Below are 20723 nucleotides of genomic sequence, written 5' to 3'. Positions count from 1 at the left end.
GCATACACAGTAGTGCTTCTACAATCATTAGTATTGAATATGTTAACCCACCTCCCATCCCTCCCATTTACCTACATCTACCTGCATTTAAATATACAAGTGCTCAATTATTGAGGAATTGCTTGAAATTGAACCCAAAGTAGTCAGCTGCACTACTCAGAGAACTAAACCCAGTCATGCTGCCCCAACCGCTTGAGCCACTGCTCAGTTTTCAGCTTGACTCTGTTTTTAGGGGGAATAAAAAATGCGCTTTCAAAACAAAAGTTACCAGTTCATGATTATTCTAGTAGGTTGTTGCTGTAGTATAATTAATTCAACTCTGCGCTAATAGGTGGCACAATTAACAGATATTTATTTCAACATATGAGCGACTGTTGTCATGACCATTGCACTGTTGATAATGTAAGGATGCCACGTTTATAAACACAAGTAGTCCTAAACCAGTTTTGTGCAGTATTGTGATCAAAATTGCTGATCGTTCAGTTTTCATGTAATAGCATGTTTATAACTGTAAATATGCCATGTTGTTGTTTGTGTTATCAGTCTATATACTGGTTTGATGCAACCATCCATGCCTCCCTATTCTGTGCTAACATTTTCCTTTTCATTTCCATGTAAAATACATCCTACTTCTACTCTTATCTGTTTGTCATGTTCATTACCATCTACACTTCTCTTAAAAACTAACTGAAGAAGTCCTCATTATCTTAAGATTTGTCCTATCATTCTGTTTCCTCTTCTGGTCAAATTTTGCCAAATCTTTCTTCTCTCTACATTTGTGAATTGATCTACCCTTCTCACTTTCAGCATTCCTTTGTAACTCCAAATTTCAGAACCTTCAATTCTCTTTCTTTCTGAGCTATTTCCCATCCAGATTTTACAATAAAATGCCACACTGCATGAGAAAGTCTTCAAAACTGCCTTTCTAATTCCTATATCAATGTTCAAGGTGAACAAATTTCTTTTCTTTAGAAAGGCCTTCCTTTCTTGTGCTAGTCTGCACTTTTTTCCTCCTTACTTCTGCCATCATTATTTATTCTACTGCACAATCAACAGTATATATCTACTTCCTGTAAGACTTCATTTCTCAATCTAATATTTCCTGATTCACCTGATTTCATTCGACTGCAGTCCTGTACTTTTGTTTTGGATTTATTTATTTTCATCTTGTATTCCTTCTCCAAGACTGTGTCAATACTATTAGCAAATTTTCCAGATCTTCTGCATACTTAGGTAGAATAACAGTTTCATTAGCTAATCTCAGAGCTTTGATTTCCTCTCCTTGGATTGTGTTTCCTTTTCCCAAATTCCTCTTTAATTACTTTTATTGACTGTTCTATGTAAACAATGAAAAGAAGAGGAGGAAATCTGCAACCTTGCCTCATTCCTTTCTGGATTGCTGCTTCTTTTTCACAGCCTTTGATTCTTATCATTGCAGAGTGATTATTGTTCAGATTGTAGATAATTCTTCTTTGTCTGTATCTGATCCCAATCACCTTCAGAATCTCAAATAGCTTTGTCCAATCAATGTTATCGAATGCAATATTATGACTAAATTACAGGATCTTCAACTACACTCACGCTATATTAGGAGATTAAAGTAACACCATACCAGAATATGTATACCAGATTACCATTCAGTTCAAAAGGCATAGAAAAATTAAAATCAATACAGTGTGAAATTTTATATGTACATTTGGGGCTGTCAAATATTGTTTGTTTTGCTCTAGGGCACACAATTTTCAAGATATTTGGCATTGCATTTATGCACCAAATTTGGCAATTTGGTCTGGCTTGGTCCTATCTCTTTTTGACTCTTGCCATAGACTTCCAGGCAGTGAGAGCGGATGTGAGGTATGTGTAGAAGGGTTGAAAATTATCCATTTTGCTCTAGGACACACCATTTTGAAAATATTTGACATTTTGCATTTAAGTCCCATATTCAGCAGTTTGGCCCAGCTTGGTCATATCATTATTTTACTCATGCCATAGTGTTCTAGACAGAGAGGGCGGATTGAGTGTACAGCTAGATGGGTAAAAAATTGTCCATTTTTTCTAGGATGAAATCCGCAAATATCATAGTTTTGATTTCCACTCCTTGGATTGTGTTTCCTTTTCCCAAATTCTTCTTTAATTTTTTGTATTGCCTGTTCTATGTAAACAATGAAAAGGAGAGGTGGAAATATACAGCCTTGCCTCACTCCTTTCTGGATTGCTGCATCTTTTCCACAGCCTTTGATTGTTATCACTGCAGACTGATTTTTGTTCAGATTGAGATATGTAGATATTGATTTGAGTTATTTAAAAATTTTTAAAAAATTCTGGGACATATATTATATTCTGTATATTATATAGAGAGACGAAAGAAGATACCATGTATATCAGAATATATGTACCAGATTACCATTCAGTTCAGCAGAACGGCTTCTGTTTTTATAAATTTGCCAAAACACACTTCTTTTTCTTGTAGTTTTATGTACATGTACCTTACCAGATTCTATTTTCATAGTTTTACCAAAACACCCTTTTTATCATTGACTGAAGAAATACTTCGAATCTTGTAATTTCACCAATATCCCCTTTAAGATCATTTTACTGGGCGAGTTGGCCATGCAGTTAGGGGCGCGCAGCTGTGAGCTCGTATCCCCGAGATAGTGGGTTCGAATCCCACTGTTGGCAGCCCTGAAGATGGTTTTCCATTATTTCCCATTTTTACACCAGGCAAGTGCTGGGGCTGTACCTTAATTAAGGCCACGGCTGCTTCCTTCCCGTTCCTAGGCCTGTCCTGTGCCATCATCACCATAAGACCTATCTGTGTCCGTGCGACGTAAAGCAAATAGCAAAAAAAAGTAGGATCATTTTTGTAGTTTATGTCTCCCAGCAACTATTTTTCAGTTTTACGGCCGGACGTTCCCTATTTTGATTCGTGCAGATTTAGAGCCGGATGCCCTTACCTGGTTCGATTTATGCCATTTTATGTGTGGATGCCCTTACGTGGTTCAATTCATACTGTTTTATTGCAGAATGCTCTTTCCTGTTTCGATTCTACTCCAAAGTGGGAAGGGCATCCATTGATAAGAATGTCAAACTGTCAAAAAATACCTACTGGTACAGACCTGCACAATTGTAAGATATTCTCTTTTCAAACACACCTTCACTTTAATAACCCTCTCATTAATGAAAGTAACATTAGAAATGCAGTCAATGTCAATACATTGATGAGCCTGCCAGTAGTTCAAAACAGTGTATTTGCATTTATATTATGTGTGGCCCCATGGTATAGGTGTAGCATGTCTGCCTCTTACCCGGAGTCCCTGGGTTCAATTCCCGGCCAGGTCAGGGATTTTTACCTGGACCTGAGGGCTGGTTCGAGGTCTACTCAGCCTACGTGATTAGAGTTGAGGAGCTAGCTGACAGTGAGATAGCGGCCCTGGTCTAGAAAGCCAAGAATAACGGCCGAGAGGATTCGTCATGCTGACCACACGACACCTCGTAATCTGCAGGCCTTCGGGCTGAGCAATGGTCGCTTGGTAGACCAAGGCCCTTCAAGGGCTGTAGTGCCATGGGAGGGGGGGGGTTAGGGGGTGTGGATGGAGGACAGGGTCTTTGCATATTCAAGGAAAATTACAAGTCAATTCACTCATTGTCAAATGGCAGAGTAAGAAGAATCCTGGAGCAGAAAAAACAGAAAGGAATACCTAAAGTCAGTACTCATTGTCCTTTAATATAGGACAGTACATTTAGAGATATACACCATTATTACCTGTATAGTTTACAGCTCATCTTCAATAATAAAAAAAGATGGGGAAAACAAAAAGAACTGAAATATGTATGCTAGGAAATAGGCGTCCCAATTCTGTTGTTTTTTCCTCATATTTATGTTCCTCCAAATCTGTGCTACATCTGTTGGATTTTCTTTGGGCTAGAGTTTTTCTTTGCAAGCCTCTATTTTCATGCTTCTGAGTCAGAGATTAGCTTTTCTTAATTGGCTGACTCAGTTAAGGTTTAACGAATGCAGTTGCCCTAAGGAAAATTTGAAATGATAAAATAATTTGATTTAGTGATCACCATGAACTATTACAAAACTGATAAAAATGAATGCATGACAAGTGTTCTAGTAGAACTCTGAATATTGGAGTCTAAGAACTGAATATTTTGTTCATTCATTTACCACTGATCGGCATTTAGGGCCGTTGCCCAGGTCACAGATTCCCTATCAGTTGTTTCAGGGGCATAGTCAAGGGGATGTTGCTGGGGTTTAGACCCCCTTCATAGATTTCTTTGACAAAAGAAAATAAACAGAAAAATAAGTGAAAATTGACTCAATGGGTTGGCTCTTTTGAACATTCGCAGAGACATTATTGTAAACCAACAGATCTTTTGAATCTATTTTCTAAGAAGCCTCAAAAGTTGGATTTTAGATTGTGATCTGAACATACCATTCGCCATAAAAATATTCACATTGAGCATATTGTTTTTGTTCTATATTTTGATGTAAGATTTTGAAGTGCACCAGTACGGCAATCTCAATATCAACATAAGTTACTTGTATAGTGTCCTTATAATGGCACTCGTGCATGTGTGCATCACATATGCACAAGCACCTTCATTATGTCCTGTCATCATTTTGAAATTATAACCCCCCTATCGGTCGATCCTGGCTGAGCTACTGAATTGTTTACCTAGCCTGTTCTTGAATGATTTCAAAGAAGATGGAAATTCATTGACCATCTCCCATGGTAAATTATACTAATCCCTAATTCCTCCTCCTATAAACAAATATTTGCCCCAGTTTGTTCTCTTGAATTCCAACTTTATCTTTTGTTTAACAAACAAATCAGTTATGATAATTCTTTATTATAAGCTATGGAAAATGCTCTTGGAAAAAGTCTACTTTAGACTCTGAAACATAATCCACATGAACTGATGACAAATGTATCAAAAACTGAAAACAAAATGTATCATAAATTTTTAGGCTTTTAACCATTCAAGTAAATATGGTAAATATTTCAACACTTATAATATTAAGACAATACAGTTATGTTTTCAATTTTTTGTGTTTATATAATGCTAATAAAAACCCAAAGTAAAACATTTTGGAAGTGAATAACATGGTCAAGATAGTAAATAATTAAGAGATAGTGCAAAATTTGTCAAAAGCAAGCCACAATCCACATATCTCACCAAAATTAAAAATTTTCATTGCTTCCCAGTAATTTTGTTAACTAAGGTGTGTTCTCAAAAATCATTTAAGGGAGGTAAAATTTTTAAACAGTAGCGCTCATAAGTGTTTTGACAACAACTTTTATTGTGATAGATATATCCATAGCATTGTTTTGCCTCTTGTACAATGCATAATATAAAATATGAACAATAAAAAAATTGCAGCAAAACACACTAACCTGGGTAGAATATTGTTTGTAACAAAATTAAATTGTGAAATTTGAAGCTCATAAATATTTTGACTAAGACATTTTGGACAAGTAAATCAAACAAGTGTTCAAATAATATCTCATTCCATAGACTTTTGCTTGTATCACAGCATGACACTCTCAGGCATGGAAGCAATAAGGGATCTAATTTTGTTTTTAGGGATTTATGCCCATTCAGATTTCAAACTGTTAAAGAACTCCACTTTACTAGTATGTGAGCCTGTCCTTGCACGTATGTGCAGCAGCTGCCATGTGTGTTCTATTGGATTTAAATCCACACTTTGACTTGGCGATGGGAAACCTTTTATCTTCTTCTTTTGCACATAATCTGTTACATATTTATATCATAGTTTGAGATCATTATCATGTTGAAAACATCACTTTCAAGGCATATTATTTTCTAGCATATGGTAGCATATGCTTGTCCAAAATATCCTTGTACTCAGGACCGTTCATTATCCCATCGATGCGCACTAATGGGCCTAGGCCCTTAGAGGAGATGCTATTGGCTTTACGTCGCACCAACACAGTTAGGTCTTATGGCGACGATAGCAGAGATGAATCCCCACACCATGTCATTCCCACCTGGTAGCATGGATGGTATATTCTATTTCTAGGGTGACAAACATATTAAATAGCATCAGATAATGTCATATTAAATTTGTTTTCATTGCTCCATAATACCCTAGACCACTTCTGCTGTATCCAGTTTTCAAAGGCAAGTCTCTTCTTCGTGTTGCATGCAAGGGCAGTGAGCTAACAAATACTGATCTTGTAACCTATGTTTTACAGCAGATACATGGACATCTACTCCATAATTCTGCCTCAGATCATCAGTAATATATCATGCTATCTTTCTAGGGTCTGCTACTGATTGCCTTCTAATTAGCCTATCTATTCTCTTAGTTGTTTTTCAAGGTCAACATTATTGTGGTTTGTTGTGCATATGACCACGTACTGTGAATAGTTTTTTCTAGACAGATACCAGTTGATGTGTTCAACATACAAGCAACCTCTGCCCGAGATCTCCCCTCCTACAAGGCACATATTACTGCCTCCTTAAACTCTTTGGAATAATCTTTATGCTTAGAAGGTGGTACTGGATTAGTTAACGGTTTTCAATCACTCCTCAACACACAGAAATTCAGAATTTAGAATTAAATATCTAAACAGTTCTTGTCAAAAGACTTTTGAACATTTACGGTTGTGTTAATGCCTGTTTGAGAACACTTAGTATACTGTACTTAGACTTATTGACTCTACTACACTGTAGTAAACACTGCACCTCCCCTCCACTCTTACACAATATAGTTGACTGAGCAAGTTAGCCATGCAATTAGGGTCACACAGCTGTGAGCTTGCATTCAGGAGATAGTGTGTTCGAATCCCACTGTTGGCAGCACTGAAGATGGTTTTTCTTAGTTCCCCCATTTTCACACCAGGAAAATGCTGGGGCTGTACCTTAATTAAGGCCATGGCTGCTACCTTTCCAATCCTAGCCTGTTCCCATCCATCCATCACCAAAAACCTTAGATGAGTTAGTGTGACATTGAACAAGTATCAAAGAAGAACAAAAATAAAAGCAATAAAAAACACTATAGTTTTTTATTGTTTTTATTTTGTTTGTGCTTCCATTGTTTATAGATCAAATACACTATGTTTAAAGATTTATGTGCACTATTGTAAGTTGAATTCACTTGTTTTATTTTACAAGTGCTTGATTGATTGCATAATAATTTTGATTTAATGGGTTGAATTATCAAAAATCTGTGTGTGCTGTTAAAATTCTTTAAGTTGTCCTTTACTTTAGCAGAGTGCTGCTGGAGTAAAGAATTTCATATTTATGTTTCTTTATCAAGTTAAAGAAACTGCAAACAGCTAGGCCAAGTCAAGTACAGCTGTCTTGATAACCTGTTTGTTTTATCACAGTCCAGGACTCCCCAGCGAGCTGGGTTTCTTTACCAGCGCGAAAGATTGCTATCCCAGTGAAGTTTAAGTCACTTGTTTGATGCAAGAGCTTCAAGCCTCTTTCTCTTAGGATGGCATGGTGGTAGCTGTTGGCCTCGCTCAAGATACTGTACATAGTATCTTATGGCGAGCAGCTAGCTTGGATACATATTAGTTGTTGCAGTTAACATTTGAGGTGTTCAGCACCATACACCAGAGGCCACAAGAAAGAGAAAACAGTATAGCCACTTGAAGGTAGTCTTGGTAATAGAAGTAACCATTTTATGAAATCAATTGTAATAAATGTATTTATTTTTGTATTTTGGCATGTATGAAATATTTGGCAGCAAATCATTGATGGCACACGTAGAGTATGTTTTTGATGCATGTGGAAAAATATGTAGGTTGCCCAGCATTAACCCAGAGCCAAGCACAAAGTAAAATAATTTTGTCTATGGCTGTTCTGTATGAGTGGGTTTGCCTGTGATGATGGTACATTGTGAATTTTAGTAGCGTTCCTCTCGAATATCAGGTGAAGTTTTTGCAAGTTCTGTAGGATTCTTCGTGAATATACTGTAACAGTGGTATACGTCGTGAGGAATAATTCCCCTCATTTGTCATTGCTGTACCTACGCTCAGTAAGTGAGTGAAACTGTAAAACTTTGGCAACAGTAAAATAGCTGGTAAATTTTGTTGATTGAGTTTAGGTTAGGCTTTTTAATTTAAGAAACAAAAAGTCAGTCCCTGTATAGTTCTGTGAAAACCATGATTTACTATTATAAAGTGTCAGTGGGTGAAAATCTAAGTACATTAAAAAAAAATCTGCTGTAGCTTAAATTTTAATGGTGCTGTCACTGCCATGAATGTCAATTTGGAAATATGTGCAAGTCTGTGATTATAAATATTCTTATTCAACTATTGTAATGTTATCTTTATTTATTTCATGCAACAATTGAACTTCATCTCTTTAATAAAACAATTTATGTTAAAAAATGTAAATGTTTGTAATGTTGTTCTGTTGTATTGAAAATTTCTTTTGTTTTAAAATTTAATTAATTATGTAAGGAATTCAATATCATCGAAGTTTTCTCTGTAGTGTTACAGAAACGTAGGAATCCCATGGTTTCTGTGCATAACCACAAGTGGTATAAACATACAGTTGTGTTTTCAGATAATACCATCATCATTGTCATCATCATCATCATCATCATTATCATTATCATATCATCAGCATTATTATTATTATTATTATTATTATTATTATTATTATTATTATTATTATTATTATTATTATTATTATTATTATTATTATTATTATTATTATTATTATTTGTATGTCTGGGAACCACACATGTAGAAGGTTGCAGCCCTAATTAAAAATTTTTCTTTTATAAACACTTCTTCACAGGTCTGACTCGGCCGAATGGTCAGCGTACTGGTCTTCGGTTTAGAGGGTCCCGGGTTCGATTCTCGGCTGGGTTGGGGATTTTAATCGCTTCTGATTAATACTTCTGGATCGGGGACTGGGTGTTCGTGTCCATGCCAACACTCTCCTCATCATCATATTCACACAGCATACTACACTACCAACCACCACAGAAACATTGCAATAGTGATTACATCCCTCCATATAGGATTGGTGTCAGGAAGTTCATCCGACCATAAAACAGGGCCAAATCCACATGTGCAATGCAGTTTGCACCCACGACCCCACACATATGGGAAAAAAGTAGGAAAAGAAGAAGAAGAAACACTTCTTCACAAGTACCTAAAGATTATCAAATGATAACATAATAACTTACCTTATTTAGTATGTAAACAAAAAGTGCCAAAAGCTATTGCTGTTTTCACTCTTTATGAATAAAATGCACCCACTGTAATAGCAATCATTGTTTGTTCCAGGCCAAAATTATTAATCAAATATAAATATATCTAAAAACCACAATACAGGTCAAAATATTCACCAAATTTTATTTAACAGTTTATTCAGTAACGAATAAAGACATCCCCATTAGGAGGCTGAATGGAACAGAAAAGGATTTTGGGTGATGGCATGTGCTTGTAAGTGAATGGATGCTTTACAATTTCTAGAGTAGACCTAATAATGAAAAGAAATAAAAAAGAAAATATTTTATTTACATTCATTGTTGATTTATCCGAATTAAATTTTATTATTCATATAGAAAGCATAACACCTATTTTAGGCACCTTTGGTATGTACAATTTGCAAAGGCTGGCACATTGTCATAATGATAATTCCTCCATATTTTGTATTACTTCAGTCTAGAGCACTGAATTTGTTAAAATATATTATATCTTTTAGGCCACTTTTACATTCACTACAGTGATCTGTACATTTCTCTTTCATTTCTTTTCTCCATGAATACATATTTATTAAAAAATATTTTACTGTAAAACTTACATATTTAAAAAAAAATTATTAACTGTGTTTTAAAAATTCTTATATGGTGCTGACACAATGAATGAATGTTATGGTAGAATTGATAATTTATATTCAGTCTAATCCTCTTTTATTAATTCATGTTTCAGATTTCATGTAAACATGATACTATTTTCTTTTGGAAATGAACAGAAGTGAAACTGTGTTGGCTTTCAATGTTTTTATTATTACTACTAGCTTTGGAGAGGTGTTGAACCCTATTAAACCAAATTCATTCATTTTTTTGTTTACTGCATGGCTTACTTATACTGTTCTGTGTTTAAGTTACACTGGCATTCCATAGTCATTCTCTTATTTTTCACCATTGCCTTCTTGTACCACCATATTTCATATTTTCTTTAAGGGAATGTCTCATGCTCTTTGGGATCACTTGCTATCAGTTCACGTCGCTTCCAAACAGGACCCTGGTTTCTATGTTGTACTGTAGCTGGAGTACGAGTGGTATCAGATTGTTCACTTGATGTTGCTTCATTTAAGGCCTCTGCATCTGGAATTTGTCTCGTTTGGTGTCTATAATCTGTGTATCGCCTTTTTGTGTACTTTTTCTTATCTTCATTCTGTTCTTGAACTGATCTTGGTGTTTCCTGTTTGGCTTGACCTCCTCTTGTTGCTGAAGTGATTTCAGTTCTTTGTATCCTGAGCATTCGTTCTATGTCAGCTGTCTTAGAGCGCATAACAGCACCTCCAATGCTTGAAATGCTTGTTGTATATTTTCGGTCAGGTATGTATTCCACTTCTTCACTAACAGCTAATTTTCTAGTTGCAGGAGAGGGAGGAGGGGATGGTGAAACTACTGAAGAAATGCTAGCACTTTTTGGTAAGTCCTTTGAGGTGGATAATTTTTGAGGAGAATGAACTACTTTTGGAGTTGTTCTTAATATTGTAGATTGTACTTGTTCCACTTGATTTTCATTTGATGTTGATGCTGTATGGACACTTTCAGTATTTCCTGTCCTATGCACTTGACGTAATTCACTTGTGGAGGTAAAGGTCACTTTTTGTAAAATTACTGGTGCTACCTCCTTTGCTGTTACTATGGAGCTACTGCCTTTGAGCTGCATCAACTGTGATACTGTTGCACCCTTGGTAGCTATAGACATCTTGGTGTTTTGTGCTTGGTTTGCTGTTGGAAATGTGTTGATGTCATCAGGAATGAAATTTATACTACTTAGGTTGGCATCAGGTGAGGTAGGAGGACTTGAAGCCCATGATGGTGGTGAACTATGGAGTCCTGCTTCACCACCACTACTACTACAAATGGAAGGAGTAGTGTTTCTTGGAGGGCTGCTGAAAGTGGCTGATGATCCCAGTGCTGAGTCATAGCCACCTACTACTTGATATTGAGTTGCTTGAGAAGGACCTGCAGTAGTGGTTGATGCTTGGGATGAATCACTACCACTTGCTGAGCGTTGCCTTCGTCGTCGAGGAGCATTTGTTGACCCAGAACACACAATTCCTGCAACAGATTGGAAGAAATTTGTATAGAATCATTTAGTCATATGTTTACCTTTGTTGTAGAAATGATTACATGAAAGGTTTACATTATCCATCCCATAAAATCATTGTCAAAGAAAGGCAGAGTATGTGACGTAAATCAAAGCGGATAAGGTGATACTAGGTTGGAAGAACAAGAGACCAATGCTATAAGTTAAGTGAGATATAAATTCTGTAGTTGATTAGAATACATAAATAGGAGTTATTTCAATTTTAAGTCTTCATCAATTTGAGAAAAACAAGTCTGACTCCTTTGCTGAATGGTCAGTATAGTGGTCATTAGTTCATAGGGACCTGGGTTTGATTCCCAATCATGCTGGAGATTTTAATTGTATTTGGTTAATTCTTCTAGCTCAGGAGTTGGATGTTTGGGATATCTTAATAGACATCTTTATTGACATATATTATATCATGCTACCAACCACCACAGAAACACAAAATAGTGAATACATCACTCCACAGAGAGTTGGCATCATGAGAGGCATTTGGCTATAAAATTGGGCTTAATCCACATTAGTACCAATCCCAGATAATTGGGTAAAAAGCCAGGAAAGAAGAAGAAGAAGAAGAAGAAGAAGAAGAAGAAATATAAGAAGAATAAGAAGAAGACAATTTTGAGAGGAACAACAATTCTGTAGAGGGGTGTAGATTAGTGATCGAAGTAATGGTAGAAAACAGGTGGTTATTGTGAGCCAATCTAATGTTCAAGCCTGGATGATTGGTGTCCTGACTTTCTAATCCAACGCTCAACCCTTCAAGGACCTCTTCTACCATTTGCTTTCCAAACACTCTTGAATCTCCTCCTCTGTATACTGTTAAATCACACACTTCATATCTTGCTGCTGTGTAGCACTTGCTTGGTCGTCATACACATGGCATCTTATCAAACACAGTTTTACAGCTACATGCCTACATTATGCACACCGGTAACATCTTAAGTTTCTACAGCCAGCTTTATTTGTGGCATCATCATGAAGCCTCTCTTGGTGTCTTCCTATGCTAACCTCTTTTTTTGAGAAACTTGTCTTGTTTTAATACCCCTCCAACCCTTTAGCTGGTGGAGGTTTTTAGAGGTCATCTTCCTCACGTTGCTTCATAAGAAAGAAAGCTTATACTTTTCCATTGACTACTTGCACTTATTTTCCATTACAAACTTCATCTTATATATTCCTGGACATTCGCTTTTTTCTAGGCAATGTTTCCGGCCAATGCATGGTGTATATTTTACGCACCAAACGTTACACCAGTTTGGATACAATCACTCTTACCATGTCAGTCATTTGTTCCTTTTGGGCAACTAAAAACTTTTGCCATCTTTGGTAAAGCTTCCTGAAGCTGCTGCCTCCTGCAATGATGCTTGTACATTATTTGCTGATGCAAAATGACGTCCCTTCAAATGAATTGTAATTATTGGAAAGAAGTTAAAATCACTGGGTGTTAATGGGGGTGGACAAGATACTGAAGCACAAAGGTCCTATGTTTAGCAAGAAATTCTGAGACAAGGGATGATGACCAATAGGAGAATAAAATAATGCTGCCACAGTAAACAGTCAGATGACATACTTCTAACATGAGTGTACCATTAGCATTGATAGGTTCTATTCTCTGCACTTGATTTCATCCCATTTCCTGTCTGATGTCATGACTACATTATCAACCTCAAAAGCTATTTTTTCAAACCTAATACCTGCAGTGTCTATTCTTTTCCCATGCTCATAAAATGCATGTTTCACTGCCATATAATTAACACATTGATGTTGGTTCAATCAATCATCAATGATCTGCATTTAGGGCTGTTGCCCAGGTCACATATTCCCTGTCAGTTGTTTACTTAGCTTTTCCTCCAAGGGCCTTCATGGCCTGTATAGAGATGACTTTGCATTTGCTTTTATAATATAATGAGTCCTTACCATTTCTTACCACTTTTAAAGGTACATAACTTACCCGTTTTCACACTCCTCAGAAATTGCTTTAAACCCATCCCACAGGCTGTTTGCATTTTTGTTTACTATTTTCCGTTGATCATAATTGCTTTTTAAACATTTCTCCATGTCTGTCTCATCAGTCATGTGGTGATGTCTAATAGTCATATTTTTGCAACATTCCTTCCTATGACTATGTTTGTAAGTACATGGGATATTATAATTAGAATTTTGTAAACATTATACATTTATTAAGAATGAGCTGTGTGTTTAACAGAAAAAATTGTTAGTGTAAACTGTATAATACTGTATTCTAGAAAATATCTTCTTCTCTTGTTAATTTAAAATTTAATGCTTGATAATAATGTATTTTAAAGTACCATTTGCCACCAAGGTAGACACCTCATTTACAAATAAAGTGATTTTGATTTGATTTGACATTTATTTTGAACTATGACAAGACAGATTCATGATCGTTTATACCATCTATCACTTCAGTTTCTCTATAGAGCTCATCTGATTTTAACAGCACAACATCTAGAATATTTTCCTCTCTAGTTGGTTCCAACACTTTCTGATCCAGCTCTCCTTACCATTTTAACTTAATCACCATTTGTTGTTCATGCTTTCTGTCATTCACAATCCCTTCCCAGTTAACATTTGGTAAGTTCAGATCATAATCGTAATTGCTCGCTACAATAATGTTCCTTTCTGTGTAGTTTTCTACATAGATGATTATCTTATAAAATAATTATGCAGTCATGTCACTGCCAGCACTGCAGGGTATGTACACCCCAAAAACATCAAGTAGCCTATTATCTTTAGAGGTAAGTCTTACACCTAGTATTTCATGTCTCTTTTCCTTAACATTTTTGTAGCATACAAATTCTTCTACCACCAGTACAAATACCCGCCCCCTCCTGTCTTTCCTAATCTGTCTCCTTGATAAACACTCCAGTTCCATGAGAAAATTTCCTCAACAATAATATTACTTCTCAGCTATATTCAGTTCCTATTGCAATATCTGGTAAATATGTATCTATAAAATTACTTAATTATATTCCTTTCTGTACTACTACGGTTTACCACTAACAATTTTATGTCATCCTTACTTGACTTCATGCTTTGTAAACTGTCATCACCACTCCCTAGACCATTCCGTTTCCCTGAATGTACCTTTGTATGACTCTTCTAAACAAACTCCCCTAACTTATATGTAAAACTGAGATTCAAGTTAAGACCATCTGAGCATAGATCCCTATCCCCTACCCACCCATTAGGTTCTACAAATCTCACTCCCAGTTTCCCATATATCCATTCCACAGTTTCATTTAAATCCCCAATCACCCTCCAATCAGTATCCCACTGATAACAATCTCTGCTTCTTTAAACTTCTTCCGTGCTGCTGTAACCAGACCCCACACATCCTCAACTATGTTACTGCTTATTGTTGCTTGCCTTACATTATTGGTACCAACATAGAAAATTACCACCTTCTTACACTCCTTACTCTCCTCCCTCTCTTCTGCTTTCCCTATCATCTGCTTTAACCTAATTCCTGGATAATACTCTACCCACATTCCCTTTCCTCTACACACTTTCCTCACATGCCTAGAAAATGAATCACCCATGACCACTCTCCTCATTAGATCCCCTCCTCTCATGTCCCCCTTAATATCCCTGACACCTGCAGATCCCAATTCTTCCTCACTTCTATCTATATCACTATCCTGTTCCACCTCCCTATTCCTATCCTTTACTCTACATTTCCCTTTCCTCTTCATTCCTGTCCTCCATTACAAGTTTAATTATCTCCCTCAAACTCACCATCTTTTCCCACTCACACCCACAGTAATTACACCTGCCTCTCTCACCCATTCTTTTATCTCGTCAAAGAAATGTGAAATAATATGGAAATATCAACAGAGATAAAATAGCATATTTTATGAATAGAAGTAGGTATATACAACCTGTGACAATAAAGTTTGATGAATGAAGTCAGAATGGTCGATCCGGCAACAATGGCGACACACAACGCTGCACCTGTGTAGCAGCAGGTTTTGACCACCTGCTTCCAACGTTGTTCAGTTGAGCATCGTGTGTGTGCCATGTAAGACCTGTTTGACACAGTGCATTTTTAGTGCATTGGTTCTGAATGTTAAAAATTAAATAATTGAAAAGGAGGTTCAACCTATTCAATACTTAAAAGAAAGAAATGCAGTAATCACATTCCTATTTAAATGGGACCGGTTTCGACCTTAGTCCAGGTCATCATCAGCCGTAAAAACATGTACCGGTACAATGTTTATGAATATTGGAGGTCAGTTTCACACTCTGATAGGCACAAAGACACGACACCACATTCTGTCATGCACAAAGTCACAACACTATAAACTAATATACGAAGATCAGAAGTTATTTTTGATCTTCGTATATTAGTTTATAGTGTTGTGACTTTGTGCATGACAGAATGTGGTGTCGTGTTTTTGTGCCTATCAGAGTGTGAAACTGACCTCCAATATTCATAAACATTGTACCGGTACATGTTTTTACGGCTGATGATGACCTGGACTAAGGTCGAAACCGGTCCCATTTAAATAGGAATGTGATTACTGCATTTCTTTCTTTTAAGTATTGAATAGGTTGAACCTCCTTTTCAATTATTTAATTTTTAACATCAATAATTTCAATACGGAACAATGAAATTTTTATCTTTAAATTGGTTCTGAATGGCGAACAGGAACATGAGCGACCAAAAGATCAATGTACAGTTTTGTTTTAAGCTTGGCAAGACACTGAAAGAAACGCATGCGATGCTGGTACGTGTTGTTTATGAAGATCAAGCACTACCCTTGAAGTGTGTGTACGAGTGGTTCACCCGTTTTCGAGAAGGCCGGGAAAGTGTTTTTGACAACTCCCGTTGCAGAAGTCCGGCGACCGCCATCAGTGACGAAAACATTGAGAAGGTGAGGACATTAATCACGAACGATCGGCGATTAAACTGTGCGCATTATTGTGGATGAACTGCAGATTAACCGTGAATCCTTGTGACAAATCGTTACCCAGAAGTTAGGGAAGAGCAAAACATGTTCTCGTCTTGTGCCACATCACTTGACTAACGATCAGAAGCAGGCACGTTTAGAGGCTTCACAGAATTTTGTCGAAACGGCGGATGCGACACCAAACTTCTTGAACTGTATTGTCACTGAGAATGAAACGTGGTATCTCAGGTACGACCCTGAAATGAAACGGCAAAGCATGGAATGGCATTCTCCAGGATCCCCTCATCGGAAAAAGGTCAGAGCCGAAATGTCACGCATCGAAACGATGCTCATCACCTTTCTCGATAGTCAAGGCATTATCCACAAGGAATTTCTATCTGAGGGAACGATGTTGAATGCTGCACGGTACATTGAAATTTTGACCCATTTCATGAAACGTCTACGTTGGGTACGATCCCAGTACGCACAACAAGGTTCATGGTTTTTTTGTCCATGACAACACTCGCCCACACACAGCCAATATCGTTAAACAATTCATGGCAAAAAGGGGGTGGTGCAACTTGAACATCCCCCATACTCGCCAGATCTCAATCCTCCAGACTTCTTCCTACTCCCACGACTTAAACTCGCTTTGAAAGGAAAGAGATTTGACGATATTCCTGACATCCAACGAAATGTGACGAGGCTTTTGAACACCATCCCAAAGGAAGCCTTCTTGCAAAGTTTCCAGGACATGTATTGCCGATCTCAGCAGTGCATAGGCTAGTTATGGGAGGGGACTATTTCGAAGGACAGTAAGGTCACTGTCATGCATTGTTTATCTATGTTGATAGTACAGGACTATTCACCAAACTTTATTGTCGCAGATTGTATGTCAGAAGAAGGATAATATGTATACTACACAAAGATTTAATGACGATAATACAAACAGAAAACCAACTGATAAAACATCTAGGTATGGTACACTACAATTATTCTATTAGAATTTTCCTGATTATAAAATACTAGGAATAAGAGTCTAATTATAGAAATGTACAGCTACAGCAAATACATATGGTTATAGACAGATTATTATTATTATTATTATTATTATTATTATTATTATTATTATTATTATTATTATTATTATTATTATTATTATTATTATTATTATTATTATTATTATTATTATTATTATTATTATTATTATTACTTGCATACAGAAAAAGTAAGCAAGATGCTGTGTAATAAGAATAGTTACACTACAATAATTATTTTAGACATATTCTAATTACAATTGCTATGCCTAAACAGAAATGAAAATTGCCATTTAAAGTTGAAATTCACAAGAACTATACAAGGATTACACAACAAAGCTAAATAAATAGACAGATTCTTATAATTATTAGTATTTTACACTACTATACACTAACAGAAATGAAAACTGCTGTCTAGTTAAATGCTTAAATATTGAAAGGTTTACCGTATACAAGGATAACACACGAATATAGCAGGCAAGATACTATCCAAAAAATAACTACATACACTGCAATTCCCTATGCACTTAGGCATATCCTAATTATAACAGGTTGATTGAAACAATAGAACTGTAGTTGTGATGAAATACTTGATACTTAGTCAGGTTAGTATTCTTTTATCTACCTACATGCTAACAGAATATAAATTTTTACTCTACCAGAAAAGTATTATGCAATGATACAGTAAGCACAATAATTTCTAATAATATAACTGCACTATAGTAATTTATTCAGGTGGAGCTGAAAAGCATTAAGTCAAAGTAGCAAATTTTTTAAATTATTCAATATTCTGAGTTATTGAACCAAGGGCCTTCAAATAGCATAAAAAGGAATTAAGTCAGTCTTCTGTTTATGGCAGAAACCACTGCTGTGTGTAGTGTGATGAGAGGAGGAAAGCATTAAGTCACTGACTCATTTCTTTTCTGCGCCGTACTTAATATTGGCTACCCTGCAAGATTCCCACGCTATATTATTTTGCGGTACTTCTTGGTTGCTCACTACAGGAAGTGTGTGTTACTTGTGCATTATGTCTCCTAAAAGAAACAGACAAGACAGTCTTCATAAGAAAAACATCATAAAAGATGCTATCTAAAAAGGTTTACTGTACATAAATTACAGGGGGAAGAACATCAATGAGAAAAAAAAAAAACAGGCGACGACTGCAGGTTAGTAAACACAGTGTATTTATCCATAAGTAGCAGCAAGTGCCGGAGTAGTATCATAACAGCTAAAAGGAGGCCTGGGTTCTATTTCTGGTTAGGTAACATCGAATTTGTGGCCAAGGAATCAGGTTTAGGTAGGTTTCCTGTAGATACTTTTTCGTTGCTCTGCTTCATGGAGAAGTGCCAAAAGATAAGTGTGGGAAGAATCTTAAAGTTAATAAAACTTCTGAACAAGTTAATAAAGCTATACATGATCATATAACATCATTTCCTGTGAAAGCTTCCCATTATACTGGGAAGGAAGTACAATATTTGGATGCTCGCCTTTGTGTGAAATCCATGTATGAACTTTTCTGTGGTGCATACCCTGAAACAACTGTTAAATATGATATTATAGAAAATACTTGAGTGAAACTTCTATTGTAAATTTGGAAGACCCCAGATAGATGTTTATTCTCTGTGTGAAGAACTCAGTTCAAAATTAAAGAGTCCTCACATCTCCAAAAATTCGGAGTTTGGTGTAAAGGCTGAACTGGAAATCCATCTCCTCAGGATTCGTAAATTTTATAGGTCTTTACAAGGAGTGAAATCCTTATGCCAACATAGTGAGGACACAGGCACCGTAGCTTTCAATTTTATGTAACATCTGCCTTTGCCTAGAATTCCAGTGCAAGAAATATTTTACCTATGTCATTTCTGGGTTAATGTATTTAATGCACATGATCTGAAAACTGGACACACTGTACTCTATCTTTGTCATGAGGACAACGGAAAGTAGGGGGCTAATATAGTGTGCTCCTTTTTGAACCACTACATAATGCATTATATTCCTCAAAGTGTGAAACACCTTCACTTATTTTCAGATGGATGTCCTGGCCAATATAAAAACCACACCGTAGTCAGAATGTGCATGGGTTTTACAGACACATGCAGATTTCAGTCAATCACTCATAGGTTTCCTGAATGTGGACATTCATATTTATACTGAAACAGAAATTTTGGTGTATTAAAGAAGAAACTAAAAACTATTGATAGACAGTATACACCTAAAGACTATTGTAGAGATAATAGCGAATAGTAGGAAAAATGTTGAAGTTCACATTGTGGAACATGATGAGATGGTAAATTTTGATGCATGATGGCCATTGCTGTTCAGTAAGACTGTCATAATCAAGGAAAGTATGAAACTACTTAAGAACCATTTGCGCCCATGAAATTCAAGCAATTCAAGTACGACATCAACTAGACTGGAGTAATTCAAGCATCAGTCTACATAGACTCTCCAGTCTCGCATACATTTTTTTCTGGGAAAACCCACATTTTTAATCAGCCCTGCTATGCCTTATGAGAGGGAATATAAGGAAAAGGTGCCTATAAAATTAATGAAGCTGCAGGGCAATGGAAAAATAATACAGCATGTTCAACACGAGGGACTTGATTTTTATCAGGATATTTTGAACTGGCCAACTACAGCAAATGAAAGGGAATCCTTGTGATGTTTCATGTCATGTGTGGTATTGTAAATTATATATGTAATGGACTTATGTATGTTTTTTTTATTAAAATACAGTTTAATAAATCTCTCATGTGAAATATTCTTTATAGATAAATATTAAACTGACCATGGAGCTGAAAAGCATTTGGTCAAATTCTTTTTATTGATTCTGAAAACAGTTTGCTACTTTACAATTGACCTTCTGATTTACAACGTATAATATTAACATTGCGTGTTTCTTACGTTCTCCCTGAGTAATTATATTTTTTCTCTCTCCTGAAAAGTAGTGAAAACTGATTTAATGCTTTTCAGCTCTGACTGATTCAATTTTGAAGTGCACTTAAGCATGTGCTAACTGCAATTTGGTTGCTTAAAACAATAGAAAATGTAGTTCCCTTATTAGAAAGTATTTATGTTTTGTTCCTACAAGCTAATAGAAATTAAAACTGGTCTTAAATGCTGAACGGCCGTGGATGCAAGTATAAATTATTCTGAAGACATGGGCTACCTCTTCATAATTACAAATATGTTATCAAAATATGGTTTTCAGACAATCAGAGAAGATTCAGGCAAGTAAGGTAATGTAGGAAACATTAGATTAGGAAATTAAGTCTTAAAGGAAGTAGATGAACATTGTATCTAATGAAAGGAAATTTGCACACTACGAATATTGATATAGGAATTGAAAATACTTTTTTGAAGACTTTTGTCTGGAGCATAGCATTGTATGGAGTTCAGAAACAAAGAGAATAGAAGCTTATGAAATGTGGTATTACAGAGGAATGCTGGAG

The 20723-nt window shown here is 36.1% G+C and overlaps 1 protein-coding gene across 2 annotated transcripts in view; it reads right to left on the bottom strand.

Annotated features, from left to right (window-relative positions):
* Nucleotides 1-9394: 9394 nt before the first annotated feature.
* The window catches only part of LOC136864546 (uncharacterized), a 628768-nt gene continuing 617439 nt past the window's right edge, over nt 9395-20723 (bottom strand). For both annotated transcript variants that reach the window (XM_067141666.2, XM_067141667.2), the window contains exon 12: nt 9395-11296. In XM_067141666.2, coding sequence (XP_066997767.2) covers nt 10179-11296 — 1118 coding nt within the window. In that variant the 3' untranslated portion in view covers nt 9395-10178. The remainder of the gene's footprint in view (nt 11297-20723) is intronic.

This window comes from Anabrus simplex, chromosome 2, assembly GCF_040414725.1.
Source record: "Anabrus simplex isolate iqAnaSimp1 chromosome 2, ASM4041472v1, whole genome shotgun sequence".
Lineage (NCBI taxonomy): Eukaryota > Metazoa > Arthropoda > Insecta > Orthoptera > Tettigoniidae > Anabrus > Anabrus simplex.
The sequence above is the reverse complement of the archived record's forward strand: the minus strand, read 5'-3'. Positions and strand labels throughout refer to the sequence as shown.